Below are 18,548 nucleotides of genomic sequence, written 5' to 3' on the forward strand. Positions count from 1 at the left end.
GAGAAATAATTAACCTTCAATTACAACTCATGAACAACATCTGTGCAAAGTAGCTTCTTGTTAGTACTTGTCTGATTTGTATAATAATGTTTGTGTGGTATATTAAAAAAAAAGACAAACCCAGAACTTCAAAAACAAAAAAGCCATTGTAATTGTAGTCCAAGGATTTGATGCATCATTATATAAAACTTTTAGAGCCTTCTTGATGAAAATTTTGACTAACTCCATTGTTTATGAACTTGAAGGTAGGAATGTACTCTGCAATCAGAAGGAGCTGGGCCATTTTGCCAATTACTTGGGAATGCTTTGCTTTGGAAGTCTGGATATGAACAGTGCTGTAAACTTACACTCTTAATGCACTAAAGATCATTTAATTAGAAAGTTCCAGGTCACTTCTTACACTCATGCAGTAAACAGGAACTCTTTAGCCTCCAAAACGGAGCAGAATGTTTGTCTTACTGATATTGACTTGTCCTATTGATTTTTTGGTGTAACTTACAGAAGGGTTATTTATTTTATCTTGGGTACACTTAATAGGCATCATTAATACAAATTTCATTGTACCAGGGAACAGAACAGAGGGTGAGGACAATCTATTGTGTGTTTGAGTGACTTGTGCCATTCCAGGGTAAAATGGACTTTTTTGGGACTGTAATGGAGGGAGGATACAAGAGGGGCAAAGTAAAATCAGCTCATGATGCAGTTGTAGGAAAGCGTGATGGGGAGAAAGGAGAATTGTGCAGTTTTTTTCCTGTAGCTTAGAGTAAGGGTCCACTCTGATTTGCCAGGAGAATGTCAGCTCTCATTTTGGGAATCCTTTGGGATTCATCCCAGCCGTGCCCTCAGATCTGCCTGCAGAGCCTGCTCTGCTCCTCACACCCTGCCCAAGGACAGCTCTGCTTGGAAAGGCAGGATTTTCCTCTCTTCTGTGCAATTCTGCTCTGCATGGAGTGGAAGAGCTTTTTCCTGTTGTAAAATGAAAGTATTTAAACAAAGGTACATTTGAATGTGGGGCATTGGGATTTAGTTTCCCTTTTAACAAACCAAGATGAATCAGAGCCTTCCTTTTTAATGAATGCTTGCTGCCTGCTTCATCTGTCTTCATCCTTAAAATCTCTGCAGTAGCTCTCCTTCAGGTGAGGAGTTATAATTTTTAATTCAAATTGCTTCCACACAAAGTATTTCCTGATGTACTTTCTAATTACTTACTCCAGTTCAGTGATAAATTGTTAAGCAAACATTTTGTTTGTTGATCTTGCTCTGATAGCCAGCAGGTTCCCCATTGGTGAATCTTGCTGGAAAAGCTACAGTGTATTTGTTCTAATTCTATTTGAACACTTTTAAAGTAGAAATTGCAATGGAAGGCTTAAGTTATTTTTTTTTTCCCTTTTAAAGTAAGTAATTGTGTGCTTTACACTCTGGTCATGTCTTGGTGGCATAGACTGTGCTAAGATTTACAGAGAAGTCAAAGGACTGTTAAACCACCTCATATTTTTGAGGACCAGAAATGGCACATGAAGGAAATTTTTGTTTAGATGATACCCAACCATTCACGGACAAGTTGTCTGTAGTCCCCACAAGCCTCAGCTGTGGTCTGTGTAACAAAAACCTTCTCCATCTTTTCCACAGAGAGTTCTAGAACTGAGTGCCTGCCAGGCAGCCTTTGTTTCCCAGCAATAAGAAAATAACTCCTCTCTTTGTAAATGAGAATATTGAATGAGGTGAAAACACAGCAGAGAGAAAAAGCACTTCAACCTCCTGAGCCAGGGCTGCTGTGGGGAGCTGCTCTGAGGGGAAGGTCCCTGCCCCAAACCTGCCTGGGAGCCTGAACGTGCCCTTGGAGTGTGGAGGTGTTTGAGGGCCCCCAGGATGAGGGAAGAGATGAGAATCTTGACTCCATGGTTCAGAAGGCTGATTGATTATTTTATGATATGATATTCTACTAAAAGAAAATGATATACTAAAACTATACTGAAGAAAGAAAAAGGATACCTCAGAAGGCTTGAAAAGAATGAATAAGAAAATCTTGTGACTGACCAGAGTCTGACAGAGCTGGACCATGATTGGAATTCACGTGGAACCAATCAAAGATACATCTGTTGGTAAATGTATCCACAGCCAGCAGATAGTTATTGTTTACATTTCTTTTTCTTTTCTGAGGCTTCTCAGGAGAAAAATCCTAGCGAAAGGATTTCCATGAAATATGTCAGTGACACTTGGAGGACTTGTCCCTGCAGAGCTGCCTTCCCAGGGGAGGCTCTTCCCAGAGAGCTGCCTGTGTGTTAAAGATGTTTGTGCTTCCCCAACGTGCAGTTTGCTTCACGTTCCCTCTCCCCAGTGCCTGGGAGTGTTACCTTACCCCAGCCCCTATTTCTGGAGCTCTTTGAGGTGTATCCACTGGAACCATCTGCTCCCTTGCCTGCACGCCCCCGAGCGGAGCCCTCCCATGTGAGCCAACATCCCTCAGAGCCACTGAGATCACTCTGCTTTGTTCAGGTCTCACGATTTTTATGCTGCTTTGAACAAGTGGCATGATTTTTATACATATGGATGGATTGTGAAGGGAGTGATGGAGAGCTCTGAACAGCAGAATACAAGGCATGAAAAGTTATTTGCTGATCTGTGAGAGTTCATCCAGAATTGTTTCTTTTCAAGTTCAGCTGCCAAGAATATGAAAGCTCTTGGTTGCCCTGCTGTGGGTTACTGCTTTTCCTATTGATCTGCAGTGCTCTAATGCAAGGGGAGGAGGGGATACAGTGATATAGAGACACCATCCCAAAAAACTCACTTCCTTTTCAAACCAGGACATGCAGGAATCATCAGGCTCCTGGAATGCATCCTGCCTGAGTGACCCTTCTTGTTTCTTGTGTTTGTGAATAATTCACAAATCCCACAGGCTGGAAGTGGACAGGAGAGCACAGTGAACTTTGCCATGCACTTGGATGTTGGTGCCCACACATGGTCAGGCTCTGCAGGCAGAAATTAAAATTAGCACTGAGTGCTGCAGATGAGATTGGGCTGCCAGGATGAATCTGTTCATGGCTTCTCTTGAGGTGCCCTTGGAGAATGTGCTGCTGCTCTTGGAATATTGCTCAGCCAGGAATTTTGGACAGAAAGCATCAAAAAGAAATAAAATATCTTAACAGCTTGATTCATGCCATTGAGCTGTTAAAGCATTCAATATGCTTAATTTCCTAAATGGTAATTGAAATTCCTCTGTATTTTACCAGGTTAGAATTTCTGTTTGGAGGATTCACCTACTAGAGCAGCACAGCATAAGATTACTTGGAATATTTTTTTCCTCTTTTAGTTACTTTTGAGTCATTTAATGGAAATACTAAATAATCCCTGTCCTGGAAGGCAGGAGACTGGGAAAATATTAATCTGGCCAGAGAAGCTGAGTAATTTATTTGCATGAATAACTGACTCTCCCTCCTGAGGACTGAGCACATGCTTATTATCAAGGGATTTTATTAGCCCTAGGCATGGTTTGAAAAGCAAAAAAGCCAGAAATCTTTGAAAACTGGGTTGGGGGTCATACCTAAGTGCTGTTTTAAAGGTGATATTTGGAAAGGAACTTGTTATTCCTGATACTAGAATTCCAAAATCTAAGGGCTGTGGCAGCAAGTACAATTCCCTTGGCTATGAACAACGACTGCAATGGGTTTAAAATAGTCTGACTTCTGAATTGCTTTCATGTCTTCACACTCAGCTGAAATACTAGCAAGGATAAAAGTGGTATAAATCCTGTTATTTTGACTCTACTCTGAGCATGAGTTGCTAAGGGAAGCAGTTGGAAAAGCAGCTTTATTCCAGTGCTATTTTGGTTGAAATTATGCTTGTCAGTGCTCTTGCTGTTAACATGCATTAAGAAAGTTAAATTTGTGGTTCAAGCTGCTTCACCAGACTGTGTTTTTCTTGATGCACAATGCAGCTTCTAATGGATCAGGGTACACAAATGTTCCAGAGGCTGGTGGGAAATGTAAAAGTACATTATTGAGGAGGTGCAGAATTGCAGGCTCAAAATCGCTTTTTGTAAGATCTGTGCACGGGTGTCTCAGCCACAGAGGTGTTGTGACTTCATGTCAAGCCCAGCAGCAGCTGCAGAACTTTGGGGATGAGCACATCTGTGCTCTTGACTCGTGCTCTGTGTCAGTCTGCACACACCCTGTGTGTTAAATGTGACAGTGACAGTGTCATGTCCTTGAAATGCCATTCCTGGCTGCATGAATGCTACAGCAGCAGCCCTTCACTCCTGCATGGAGCCCTTCAGGCTTTTCTGCAGCTGCTCCTCTTTTGAGGAACTGATTGTCTTTGATTGTATCTGTACACTGAGACAAAGGTGTGGAATATCTGATTTTATTTGTGAGCAGAGACCTATCTGTCCAGGTTTCACCACAATGCTGTCATACAAGGAAAGAGCAATATTTTATAATAAACTCTGCTTTATCGGCCTGCTGGAGCAACACCGCATAATGCAGTTATTTCCTGTCTGCAAAGCTGGATTTGAGACAAAATTTCTGCTTCAAAACACTTCAATAATGCAGCAAAATCCCTTTAGTTCTCTTGGAAAATAAAAGCAGTGTTTGATCTTTCTTTAATTTTCTCGTGCTCCTTGAATAGCTCAGTCTTGGCCATGCATGTGCTGCTCTGACTCACGTGGCTCTTGCTGTGTTGCACCACAAATTACAGGTTTTCTTCCTGTGCTGTGTAGGTTTGTGGTGAAAGATCTGTCAGTGTCCTGTAGCCTTTAGCAGCTTTTTCCTGCCCACTCTGCACTGGGAAAGTGCAGTTTGTCCCTCATGGAAGGCACAGCTGTGCTTGAATCAGATTGAGTATTTTGACATGGTTTGCTCTGATCGCCTTTTATTCAAACTGGGCTGTACTGGGAAATGATGCATTACAGGGACGTGTTGGCAGTGGGACATAAAGAAATAAAATCTGATTTAAGAGCCCAGTAAATTTGACTGAACAGTTTTCTCTACTTTCTTTAGAGAGAAAGAATCCTGAGTTGCTGTTAATCTCTTGGAAACATTCACTTTTTTTTTTTTGCTTTTCTATGAGCATTCAGCCTGCCAGCTTTTGGCAGATAATTATTTCATTCTCTTCTGAATTGAACACATTCAATTCAGTCTTGCCATTTAAAACAACATATTCTTCTTGGGCATTTTTTTTGTTCACAGATCAGGGGCAGGTAATGCTCTGAATTGCAAACATTCACAGGGCAAACATGAAGTGTTTGGGGGGCTGAGATGAGAAAAGTGTCAGTATGTGCAATGAAGGAGACTTGCAAAGGCTTTTGCATAAAGGGGGCTGTTCAGATGGGGGAAACTCCTCATCCAAAGGTAAAAAAGACTGAAAAAAGTGAGAAAAATAGATACCTGCCTATTAGATACCTACCTATTAGGTACCTACTGCCCTTGTCCTGTCTATAAAATAATTGTAACATAAGGTCCTTAAAATAAAAGCTTTAAATGAAGCAATCTGAAACTGAGAAATGCTTCTAAATTCTGCTTCTTCTAGACATACTTTCTTTTTCTGACTTCACCTACAGTCATTGCAGTTAAAATGGGGATTAATTTATGAAGAACGCTGAGACTTTTTCAGGGAGAGGGCTGAGATATTCATGAGCAACTGAAATGTGCAGCCTTCTGTGCAGAACAAGAGTCTTGTAAAAGAAATAAAGCTGCTTTGCCATCCCAGCAGTGCTGAGTGTTGTGTTCCAGCACCAAAGCTCTGTCCCTGCTGTTGTGCCCAGGTGTGGGATCTCAGGATCTCAGTCCTGAGGTGCTGAGCCACCGAGAGCACCCTTGGGGGGCTCGGGAGTCCTGGAATGTTCCAGCAGTGTCTGGTGGCTGCACTTTGACCCTACACAGGAGACGACACCTGTATGAGGATAGGAGGGTTTCACCGGGGTGAATGGTGAAGGGATTAGTTAATTAGAGGGTGAGACACAGGGTTTAGGATTTCTGTACAGGGGGGTTTAGAGAAGTAAGATGGAGGAATTGGGGTGTGTCCTGTCCTTCTTCTTCTTCTTCTCCTTCTCCTCCATCTTCTTTGGTGATGGTGGCACTTTCGGATTGGTTATTACTGAAAGTGCACCGAGTTATAAGAATAAATGGTATTGGGGAAAAATGATAAATATTGTACACGTAACAATGGGTATAAAGATACGTGGCTGCCCCGGAGGGCAGACAGTGTGCTCATGGCTGACTGCTGAGCAGATCTCTGTTCGGCTGAAAGAAAATCTTTTAGATAAACAATTAATAAACATAAAAACCGAAAGAAGAACTGAAGCCTCTTCTCGTCCTTCGATACGCGGGCTGCCCCAAGGCCACCTCGGGCCTTTCCAGGCCCCTCAAACAGCCGAGATAAACCGGACACCCAGGAATGGTTGCTGTCCTTCAGTCAGAGCCAGCAGCTGTGCACAGATGGGCTTGGAGCAGGGACTGTGTGTGACCCCTGCCTGGCTCCACTTCTCTGCCTTACACAGCAGCTTTATCAACTTGGGACAGTCATGCTGCAAAAATGGTTTCAAAATATGCACAAAGGGGAAAAAAAGCTGATGCTGTTTTAGTGCCTTACACCACTGTCACCATAGAAACACTGCCTTCAAACTAGGTTTGAACACTGGTAATAAACTGAAGTATTTTAATTGTTCTAAAGGGAGAATTAAGAGACCTTTTCTGTTCCAGCCCCACCATTGCATACTTTGTGCAGCTGCTGCTTGTTTTGTTCCCCACCCTCTCCCTCTTAGTGCTGCAGCCCAGCTGTTGTCTAAAAGGACAGAGTGGATATTTACCTCTTGTAAAGATTTGTTTCATGATGCTCTCTCAGATTTACTTTATCAAAGCTTTTTCTGCATTGGGACATCTTGCAAAATCCTACCTCTTCATCAAAGCCAATGAGATTCTGACAGTAGCAAAAATGAAGGGAAAGCAAGCTAAAGAATTAGTTGCTTCACTGCTACCCCATGAGGAGAAAAAAAAGCCAAAGAGAAGCAGAGATACATCAGAGAGTGTGAAAGAAAAAGAAACAAATAAGAGCTCTCTTGTATTCTCCAGCCACAGTGGTTTTAAAATCAAAATTCAACAAGTTTACCAGTGGGGCTAACACCCATTTTGCTCTTATTTGTTTTACTGATCCCAAATCCTTAACTCTCCTGTCTGATTTAATATCATCTTCTCTCTGTGTGAAGTATTAAGGGATGAAGATATTTACATGACTGTGGTTTTTAACCAAAATCCAAGCTGTTGCTAGCTCTGCATTATTACAAGAAGTTTTACATTTTCACAAGTGTGAAATGAGCTCATTGTATTAGACTGACTGTTGTTGGACAAAAGTGGGAACTGATAAACTGCAGTGAAATCATTAGGAACACTCTGTGCCCAGGGAGCTTGAGAGCTCTATTAGCTTAAGAAATAGCTTTTGAAATGTTTTTATTAGACCTTGGGGAGCTGTATGAAATCCCTCTAGACAGCTTGGTGAAACACCGGTAATTAGTAAGTGGGGTTTTTTAATCCAAGACATAATTGTTTTGTCTTGTGGTATTTTAAGACTGGAGGGTCTGATTTTCCTGTTATCAAGGGGGTTGTCATGGTACAGAATGAATAACTTCCTTTCCAGAGGGAGGGGAGGAATGGCTTATTTTGTGTGGTTTAAAAACTGCCTTACTGGCAAGGAACATGTTAATAACTGGATGGTTTGGAGTGCACTGGGACTCTTTCAGCTGTCATGTGGGTTCAGCAAGGCTCAGTCCCTTCCACGGAAGCTCTGAAGGGCACCAAATGCTGGAGGAGCTGTGCACACCCTCAGGAATTAATGGTGATGATTGTTTGTTCTCTTTCCATCGTGACAGGCATATGAAAGGAGGTTTCCTACGTGCCCTCTGATCCCCATGTTTGTAGCCAGTGACACAGTAAGTGAGTACAAGAGTGAGGATGAGGCCATCCACGTGATCGAGCGGCGCTGCAAGCTGGACATCGACGCCCCACGGCTGCTGAAAAAGGTGAGGAGCTCTGCAGGGCCTGCTTTGTGCTTCTGGATATCCCTTCACTGAATGCTCTACTGACTTGGTTTTACAGACAGGTGTCTGCTAAGGAAGGCAGGAGCCTCCCTTGAAATGGAAAATGTAAACCCTCTCCCTCTGAATTATTATAATTTTGAAATAAAAAGACTTTCAGGCAAAGATATGGGAATAGGAATAACAGTTCTTTACTGGAAAAACTAAAAATACAAATGTAATAGTACAAACAAAAAGGCTACAAATAAAATGTAATAGTACAAACAAAAAAAATACAAATGTAATAGTACAAACAAAAAAAATACAAATGTAATAGTACAAACAAAAAAAAACCAACTGAGAAGAGGAGCTGCCCCCCTGTGTGTCAGGATGGTGTCCCAGCCCCATGCCATGGGGGCTCAGCCCTCCTGCAGTGCCAGCTGTGGCTCTGCTGCAGCAGGGATCCTGCACAAGGGGGGAGTTTTCCTCTGCAGCTCCAGGGCTGCTGCAGATGGGCCTGGGCTCCCTCTGGCCATGCAGGGCAGCAGAAAGCTGCTCCTCTGGCAATGCAGGGGGCAAAGGCTGCTGTGCTGTGCCAGGCTCAGATTGGATCCAGGTAGGAATGCTTGGCTCCTCCCCTGGGCGGGGCATCTCCCCATGGGATGCTGGGATTGGATCAGCCCTGCAGGGACACTCAGTGGCCATGGACAGCAGAGATCTCCTGGAGGGAGGGTTGGCTGTGGAGAGATAAAGAAAAAACTGCCCTAGGGACAGCAGAGAACTGCCCCAGCTCTGACAGAGAGGAGAAGAACACCCCAATCTCCAATTTCCAACCTAAGCCATGTGCCTTAACAGAATCTGTGCCTCTTCCCCAGATTGCAGGAGTGGACTATGTCTACTTTGTCCAGAAGAATTCTCTGAACAGGAGAGAAAGGACTCTGCACATAGAAGCCTACAATGAAACCTTCTCCAACAGAGTCATCATCAACGAGCACTGCTCCTACACAGTGAGTAACAACAGGCCCTTGCTGGGGATGCACATGAGCCAAGGCACTGCTCAGATCTCAGGATTCAGAGCTTGGGTTGCTCCTGGCTTTTGCCTTGCAAGAAAAAATAATCAACATGTGGGAAATGAATTTGTAAAGAATGTACACGTCTGTGTGCAAACCTTGAGATAAGAAATGCTGACTTAGAAATGCCATGGAATAAGACAGACATTGTTGAGAGAGAAATGGAACTGGAAACAAGTTTCAAAAGATGGCCTTGCAAGAAAGACTGGATACTTTGGAGAAATAGAACTATGAAAGATGCATTGTAGTAAGACTCACAAAGGGGTAATTTTAGATTGGCTTTAAAGCATTTACAGCATCACATGGCAAAAGCTGATAGGCCAAGAAATTATTATAGTGTATTGTAATTAGAAAAGAGTTGGCTTCTGATTGTGATGGTGTGAATTATAACATTTGTATTTTCTCACCCTTCACATGAGACTGAAAATAGAATAAAAGTTTTTAAAACACCTCTCAGTTACTTCATCTCTGGGTCAGACAAGAGCTTAATCCAGCACCAACACAATGCCCTGAGTGATAATTGTTAGTGTTCAATGTAATATACTTGCTTCAAAAACTGAGACATGTTTGGCACCCTCTTGCTTGAGCATCTTCTCAGAGAGCAGAACACAACACAATTTGCTGTGTTTGACAGCCCTGTTTAGGCAAATCTGTGCTTTGTAGCAGCAGTGTGGGAATTGGTGAGGCTGAGACACCCTGACAGAACTGCCAGAGGAAAGTTCAGCTGATTTGCCTTCTGCTCAGCTCAGACAGGAGTTCACTGAGTCAGCTCTGTGTTTTAACCTACCTTTTTTCATTGTTCTTGGTCTTCAGTGCAAATGTTGATGCAGAGGGGTCTGGTGGCAGGCCTGCTGCTCTGCCCTGCTCATGGTTCATTTCTGAATGGCTCAGCCCACCCTCATGGGCACTTTCAGCATGTGCTGTAGCATTAGAATTTCAAATTGATGTTAAAGGTCAGATCAGAGCTAACAAATGTGACTGATTTATCTGTATTGTAGCACTCTTTCTAGGTCATAACATTTTCTGTTGTGTTTAACCTGTGGTTAAAAGATCACTTGGTGCCAAATCCACTTGACACTATTATGTAATATTTTTATAATTATTTCTGCTGTAACTTCCAGGGTAAATTGAAGAATACTCTTTCACTAAGCTGCAGTTTTTATGTGAAAGCTCTGTTTAAACAGGGGAAATGCTGTACAGAAAAGTGCAGGTGGTAAATATGTACAAAATACAGCACTTCTTTATGCCCATTTGCTCCACTCAATTGAGAAATTAGGTAAATACAAAACCAGGTTTTTAATGGAAGAATAAATTGTTTCTTAAAGTTCATTTTTATTAAAGGTAACTTATAATTGAGTTTATGAAAATACAGGAGGATTCTTAAATGGTGTTATTATGAGTTGTACTTACTGAGGCTGTGCAAGCTATTCTTGTACCTACCATTCCCTAATGCAAAAACAGAAAATGAAGGTAAAAGGGTTTTTTTTTTTCTGCAGTTGTCTCCTCATAAAGTGTTGATTCTGTTCTTAGCCAAATTCAGCATGTTTTGAGGGGGAAGGGAACCCTGAGGCATCAGGCCAGTTACATGCTCAGAAATTCAGCCTTTTGTGATGTTTTTGTAATGACAAATTCAGAGCCCAGCCTAGAAATTGCTTGAGTAAATCTATTTCAGCTGAAGAAAGTTTAAAGAACAGCTTTTTTGTAACAGTATCAGTCATAGAATTGTTTAGGTTGGAAATGCCCTTTAAAATTGAGTCCAACTAAAAGTCTGATTCAGGATCATGTCAGTAAAGCAAGAGATAAGCTAAGAGGGAAAGTGTCAGCTGAGTGAGGAGTGTGCACTTCTGTCTGTGGCATTATCATGGGAGAGCAAACTAAAACAGTTTTCATTCTACAGAATGCTGAAATACCTCCTAGGTCAGTGTAGGAACAGGGTTTTGGCTGTCTTGAAAATGTTGGGAGTGCTGGCCCTGCTCTTGCTGCAGGGCTCAGCCTGGCTGAGCTGGCCCTGGGCTGTCAGGCACAGCAGAGCTCCCTGGGAGGCTTTTACCCTGTTCCACACACACCCTGCAGTCCCAGCCCTTAGCTGGGCTGAGGGACTGTAGAACTGTGCACTCCTCTGGCTCTTGGCTGCTGCACTTGTGTTTCTCCACCCTTCCCTTTCTTGTTTAGACCAAAAAAAAAATGGCTGTGGGACCAAAAGCTTCTCAGCTTTTTGTCCTTTGGTGTTGCCTCTTCCCAACTGTGAAGCAAGGGAAGCAAATTCCACTTGAATGTTTTTGACTGTGTGAACCTGTAAAACAAGAAACATTTCAAATATTGTGAGGGAGAAAGGAGCAAAAAACCCCCAATGGATAACTGAGCTGTATGATCTTCTGACTTGCAGGTTCATCCTGACAATGAAGATTGGACCTGTTTTGAACAGTCAGCAAGTCTGGATATCAAATCTTTTTTTGGTTTTGAAAGCACAGTGGAAAAGATTGCCATGAAGCAATACACCAGCAATATTAAAAAGGTGAGCCTGCAGTTGGGAAGGATGTGCCTGGCTCCAAGTTACCAGAAGACAAAGAGGCTGCTGCTGAGTAACAGGCTGCTTTGCTAAGGGCCTGGGGCACTGTGTCTGTGTAGGGCTGTTCCAAGTGAAATCTTTAGAGATCTGATCACTTAATTTTCATCCCAATCCTTTCTGTGTCTAAATGGGTGGGTTTTTCAGCAGCTGAAGTAAATTTTCTTTTTTGAAGGGAAAAGAAATAATAGAGTACTACCTGAAGCAGCTGGAGGAAGAAGGAATAACCTTTGTCCCTCGCTGGACTCCTCCTGTTGCATGTAAATCAGAGAGCAGCACATCTCACCCAAGGAGACCAGTGTCACCTGCCATTAATATCCCAGAGTCTGCCACAAAGGAGGGCTTGAGCAGCAAGGAGATCCTCAACACCTCCAGCAGCCCCTCGGAGCCCACGGCAGGAACACCTGATGGTATGGGGGTCTGATGTGTTCTACTGGGAAGCTTTGGGCTGGAGAGGCCCTCAGCACTGGGCACTCCTGGGCAGCTGAGGAGCTCCACACTGCTCCTGAGTTGGGGACATGCAGTGTTCAAGGGTGGGCTCACCCAGCAGTGACACGTGGCAGGGCTGAGCTTGTGAGTAGAGATCAGGTATGAGCAGAAAAACTCTTCTTCTTTGGGTTGCAGATGAGCATTCTGCTCCTATCCTGAAATTCAGAGATGGGTGTAATTATAGGTATTATATATATATATATATATATATATATATATATATATATGAATTATATATATAGGAAGTATTTTACAGAAAGAGTGGTCAAATACTGGAATCATCTACCCAGGGAGGTGGTGGAGTCACCATCCCTCAAAGAGTTTAAAAAAAGACTGGATGTGGCACTTGGTGCCATGATCTAGTTCAGGTGTTAGAACATGGGTTGGACTCGATGATCTTAAAGGTCTCTTCCAACCTAGAATTTCTGTGATTCTGTGAATGATTGGGAGGAAACAGCTGAAACTTCCGTAGATAATCTTCTGGGAATTTGGGAAAATTCTTGCACTGGGAGATCAAAACTTCTCTAAGTATTTCCAGAAGCAACAATCCCAGTGGTGCTGTTGATTGATGAATCTGAGTAGACTGGCAAAATGCTTTTAACAAATGCCTGCTTTTGCTCCTTCCTTAGCTGCAGAAGGAGAATTTTATTTTCTTGTTGAGGATGACTGTGTTTGTTGCCTTACTCATCTTTTCATTGATTCAAAGGAACCTTATTCAGTTCTGACTGTGCCAAACACAGCAGCAAATCAGACCACGTGGTGCTTGGTCAGGTCAGGAGCACTCTGATCACCTGTAATCTCTTTTCAGATAAGCTGGATGCAGATTACATCAAGAGGTACCTGGGGGACCTGACCCCCATGCAGGAGAGCTGCCTCATCCGCCTGCGGCAGTGGCTGCAGGAGACACACAAAGGCAAGGTGAGCTCCTGGGCTGTCCCTGGCTCAGAGAGAGTCACACAAACTGGGCCTGAGGAAATGCCCTGCCACACCCCCTGGGGCTGACCCTTTCTGCTAAGTGGCTCTCCATGATCAAAACCTAAATAGGAGTTCATTGTGACTGCCCAGCTGACTTTGCAGCTGTGGTGCTTCAATAATTAGCTTGAAAACCTCTCAGACTGTCAGTTAAACTGCCCCAAGGGAATAGCATCAGTTTCATAAGTCTTCCTGGTTTCTGCAATGACCTTATATTTATATTTGTTTGTTTTGGCCAAACATCATAGTCTTAAATACTGATTGGTAGGAGTGGAGCACTGATAGCAAGGCTGGGGTTTTTACAGTGCCTTGTGATTTGCATGTGTGTCTCAGCTTCCTCTAACTTAACAATAAAACACAGTCTGTGTTCTGTCCTGATTTATTTAAATTGGACTGGCTTGGTATGGTCATGCAGGTGGAAATGATTACATTAGAGTTCATGAAATTTTTATATCCCTTATGAAGGTAGCTGCAGTGCCTGACAGGGCTCATGATTTTGTTTCAAACAAAGGCTGATTTTCTTGAGTAACTCCCAGTGTTCCACACTATCCTCATGCATTGGTGCAGGGCTGCACATTTTCCAGCTTCTATTGTTTGGCTTTCTGTTCTTACTTCAAACCTTGAATACAAAATTTGGTTTGGTTTTGTTCATAGATCCCCAAGGATGAGCACATTTTAAGATTCCTGCGTGCCAGGGACTTCAACATCGACAAAGCAAGAGAGATCCTTTGCCAGTCCCTGACGTGGCGTAAGCAGCACCAGGTGGATTATATTCTGGACACCTGGAATCCTCCCCAGGTGCTCCAGGATTACTATGCAGGAGGCTGGCATCACCATGACAAAGGTATGGTTTCAGTACAAAATATATATTGAGCAGCCTTTTTGCATTTTGAATCGAAGGTGATAGTTGTTGTCCCTCTGTTAACTAGAGGTGGCCGGTTAGAACTTCTAGAGACATTTAAATTGATAGAGTGTTTTGTGTTGAAAGGGAATTTAAAATAATCTTGTTCCATCTCACTCCATGGACAGGGACACCTTCCACTAGAAAAGGTTGCTCAGAGCCCTGTCCAACCTGGACTTGAACATTTCAGGGGCATCCACAGCATCTTTGGGCAGCCTGTTCCTGTTCCTTAGGGGCTGGAGGCAGAGCCCTGGATCAGAGTCTTTCTGACTAATACTGACATACTTAAATCTGCTTTGCCAGGAGCTTAAAAAAAGTGATTAATTGCACTTCTCTAGTGCTCTGAGATCCTTAGAAGGGTGTTAGGCAAATGCTGAGTGTGCTCTTTCAGTGATTAAAAGGTGTTTGTAAATAAGTATATCTTCGTAATCAATTTATTTCTGATGTTGAATAAGTCTGCTGATGGCATAAATGAATATTTATTTGGTATTACAATCAGCTTAATGATGAGAAGTGGAATGTTGCAAAAACATCAAATAGAGCAGGTTTGTTTAAGAAGAGAAGCAGCTTTGGCTGAATTCCCTTTGTGCTGTGAGCCACAGCCTGCCACACTCCCCTGTCCCTCTGCTTTATCTGCACTGATCTCGTTGCTAATACATACACAGAAATGAAACACGTTGGAATTTGTGCCTTGAGGCAAGCTGGGCTCTTCAGATAAGGAAATGATCTCTCACTGTGAGCGATCTGGGCTCTGATTGAGTCTTTTCCCACCAGGCACCATTGTTTCTGCTCAGCTCTTCCTTTTCCAAGCAGCATGTGAAACAGGGCAGGATGCTGTCAGCAGTGGTGGCCAGGAGACAGGGAGGACACAGCAGAAATTTAATCACAGAGCTTGAATGGCTCTTCCCTGCTGCTCTGGGTTTGACAGACCTCAAACTGAGAAAATGGAAAATGAGAATGTGCTTGTAAAGATTGTAGGGGAAAAGACCTGTTAATAAGTTCTCCCTTTCAGCCCGTTCCTTGTCTGTGCTTTGCAAAGACTTCCTCTGTCAATGGCACACAACTGGGTCCTGGCAGTGAGCAGAAAGGTGCAGAATGCATCAAAGGCTTGTTTAATGTTCTTCTGAGAACTTCTGCAGTCTTGTGGTGAACTTCATGCCCCCTCCCTTCCCCTGCAGTTCCTTTGATCTCTCTTGCAGCATGCCCACAAGTAAAGCGTGGCTTTGTCAATAATGGAAACACCATTTCAGAACTGAGCAGTTCTCTATAATTTAAAACTTTACAGTGGTAGGTTCTTTTTTTAAACTCTCTTTTCTAGTATTGCTCCTTTCCTCCTACATATATTAAATGTGCCAAACATAAGCTGGCTGAGTGCTGTGTGACTTTTAGGGCTACAGCAAGGGCAGCAGTGATAATGAAGCATGTTGTTTAGAATGAACTATCAGTGCTAAAGAAAGAAGTTATTATTTTGGCTTGCAATTAGCACAGATTTCTATACATCTGAATGGCTCTTATTTTGACAGAAATGCTTCAATCTAATGTCTTTTTAAAGCTCTAATGGAATATAAATTGTACAGTGATAACAGAGCACTGTCAGCTGAGAGTCTCCTTCATGTGTCATTTGGATGGACCAGGGTTACTGAGCTGTTGCTTTGGGTTTGGAGAAATCTGTGGGTGGGAGGGAAGGAGGGAGACCTGCTATGAAGCCTAATAGCAGTTTTTGTTTAGTGTTTCAAAAGCTAAACAGTACATTCCAAGATGAGTGTGTGCCCATGTTAAAATAACATTTTCTTTTAGTCCACCTGATAAAACATAAAACACTGTGAACTTTCATGGGAGCAGTGTCTTTGTCAAGTAAATAACTGGCCTTGACTCTGCAGTTTTGGTTGTTTGTTGGTTTTCTTAATAGTATGTTTTTTGCAGTTTCTCCCCTTGTGTCCCAAAGGTAATTTGATAATTTGATAACCTCTCTTGCAGCTGTTGGAGGGAAGTGAAGCTGCACAGACAACAAGACTTGAGGGAGAATTTTATGTAGAAAGCTTCCTCTTTTTCTTCTTTTTATGTTGTATGCTAACATATTCCCTTTTATAAGCTGGTGATTGTTTAGCCTGTGTATTAAAATAGATGAAGAAAAGCCTAACAAGTGCATCACAACTTTAGAGGGAGGCTGGGAGCTGTTTTCTACAACTAAGAGCCAAAAATGCAAACTTTGATTCTCAATTTCAGCCAACACAGCAATTCACCTTGATGCCTGAGTGTGCTGCCAGTGCCAGGCTGGCTGTGGATGGGCAGGGCTCTAATGCAGAAGGTCCAGCAGAAGCAGAGTCTGTTCTCACCAGGCAAACCTGCATTAGCAGGGCTGTGTGCCAGTTCTGCACAGCGTGCAGGGCCACAGCTGAGTGTGGGGCTCTGCAGAGGGCAGGCTCTGGGTTAACCCTTGGTTTCTTTAATTCCCAGATGTCAGGATGGTGTCGCAGACATTTCTTCATAGAAATCCTTTCTTTGGGATTTGTCCATCTTCTGGGAAGCAGAGCCCCAGAAAAAGAATGTAAACAAATTGTTATCGGCTGCTGTGAAAATGTGGCAGGGGTTCCTGTGATTGGCTCTTCTTCCATGTGTACCATTAAGGGCCAATCACAGGAGCAGCTCAGGGGAGATTCCCTGAACACAGAACTTTGTTATTCATTCCTTCTATTCTATTCTTAGCTTAGCAGTCTCTGCAAGCTCTCTCTTTATTCTTTTTAGTATAGTTATAATGTATCATATATTATATATCAATAAATCAGGCCTTCTGATCAAGAAACAAGATTCTCGTCCTTCTCTCACCTCAGTGACTGCCTCAGGTCGCTGTAATAAGGATGGCTATTTTTTTTAACTCTCCAGAGCACTATTGCATCACATGTGATAAAAGCCTTGGAGCCTTCCTTGCAGCTCTGCAGTCACAGGAAAGCTTCAGTTCCTTGGTGTACCTGAGCTGTCCTGGAAGCTAAGAATAGTCTGTGTCATTAATTGTGTATACCAAGGTCTGGAGTGAGTGATGCACTCCAAGTCCTTTGAACTTTCCATGAAGGTCAGGGAGCTATTTCTCAATCAGGATATGATCATTTTGTAGCTCATTTACAGATAATCTGTTGGTGTGGCTGCACTGAGTGATGTTTATGTTGCCGTCTGCTCTTGATTCTTCCTCCTACAGGGGAGGTTTCACTGTTATGGTTTGTTTCCGTCTGGATTTTTTAGAAGAGCTCTCTCAAATGTCTCCTGCTGTGTTTTTTGTGTCTCTGTGCAGACGGGCGCCCTCTGTACGTGCTGAGGCTGGGCCAGATGGACACCAAGGGCCTGGTGCGAGCGCTGGGGGAGGAGGCCCTGCTGCGCTACGTGAGTGTTCCCAAAACAACAGCACAGGACTGCAGCCAGAAACCCCCATGGGAACAGTGCCCATGGCTTGGGTTGAAAATTTGAAATGTTTAATAGTAATAAAATGGTTAGAAAAATAGTAATACAATTAGAGTAATAATAATTTGGAGAATTTAGATTAGGACAATATGAGACAATAGAAACAAAGAGTTATGGACAGTCTGGGTACCTTTTTCTGGGGAAAATAAGCCCAAAAAAGGACCCACGTTAACAAAGGATTAACCCTTAAAAACAATAACCTTTTGCATATTCATACATCTCATACATGATGCATAAATTCCATTCAAATACAGGATTCTCTCTGGTCAGTGTCAGCTTCTTCCTCTTAATCCTGACAGCGTCATCCTGCCCAAGCAAGGCAGGAAGAAGTTCAGAAGTTCATTTCTCCTGATAATGGAGCAATAAATTCTCTTTCTCTGAAAGACTGAGGTGTCCTGTGGCTGCTACCTCAGTGTGAGTCCTTTCTTTAGGAAAAAAGTATCCTACATAGCATAGTTTCTATTTTAACATTTTGTTATAATCTAAAACTATATTTAACACACTACTTAAGGGAATAAAACAGCATTACTTTCTAACACAACACATATAATATTCATTTCAATATTTACGAAAAGCCAATCATAAAATACACATTTTTCACACCCCAGGTGTTCTCATTATGCTACTCTTGGGGCTGTTTCCCTTCTGCTACAGAGCAGTGCAGCCCAACTCCCAAATCTATTTGTGGGGGAGATTTTCCAGGCACTGGGCATTGGTGCAGGCTGCCAAAAAATCAGTCCACAACAGTGTCATGGGTAACAGTTCCATCAGGTTTTGGTTGCAATACCTCTGAAAGCCCCTGGTAGCTGTTCCTGATGTGTTCTGCAGGCTGATGGAAAGGTGGAGTTCCTGGCAGCTCCTGTGGTTACTGATGGGCATTTGCTCAGATTCTTCTGCACTTGTGCAGGGATTCAGACTGCAGTCTCTGCTCTTGTACAGAAGGGAAAATGCCACACTCAGCAATTTGTCCAGTCTGTACTCCAGGGATAAAAATCATGTATTTTTAAAGAGAAAGTGCTTGCCTGTACTTCTGCCTTCTTCTCTAAAGTCATCACTCAGACTGTTACTGTGGTTCTGCTCAGCTTCCAAGCAGAA

The 18,548-nt window shown here is 42.9% G+C and overlaps 1 protein-coding gene across 1 annotated transcript in view; it reads left to right on the forward strand.

Moving 5' to 3' along the window:
- SEC14L1 (SEC14 like lipid binding 1) overlaps nt 1-18,548 on the forward strand; it is a 46,290-nt gene that overhangs the window by 18,389 nt on the left and 9,353 nt on the right. Inside the window, exons 3-9 of the mRNA XM_074554777.1 lie at nt 7,859-8,008; nt 8,878-9,009; nt 11,459-11,587; nt 11,814-12,048; nt 12,936-13,045; nt 13,754-13,943; nt 17,287-17,375. Coding sequence (XP_074410878.1) covers nt 7,859-8,008; nt 8,878-9,009; nt 11,459-11,587; nt 11,814-12,048; nt 12,936-13,045; nt 13,754-13,943; nt 17,287-17,375 — 1,035 coding nt within the window. The remainder of the gene's footprint in view (nt 1-7,858; nt 8,009-8,877; nt 9,010-11,458; nt 11,588-11,813; nt 12,049-12,935; nt 13,046-13,753; nt 13,944-17,286; nt 17,376-18,548) is intronic.

Source organism: Zonotrichia albicollis, chromosome 19, assembly GCF_047830755.1.
Source record: "Zonotrichia albicollis isolate bZonAlb1 chromosome 19, bZonAlb1.hap1, whole genome shotgun sequence".
Taxonomy (NCBI): Eukaryota; Metazoa; Chordata; class Aves; order Passeriformes; family Passerellidae; genus Zonotrichia; species Zonotrichia albicollis.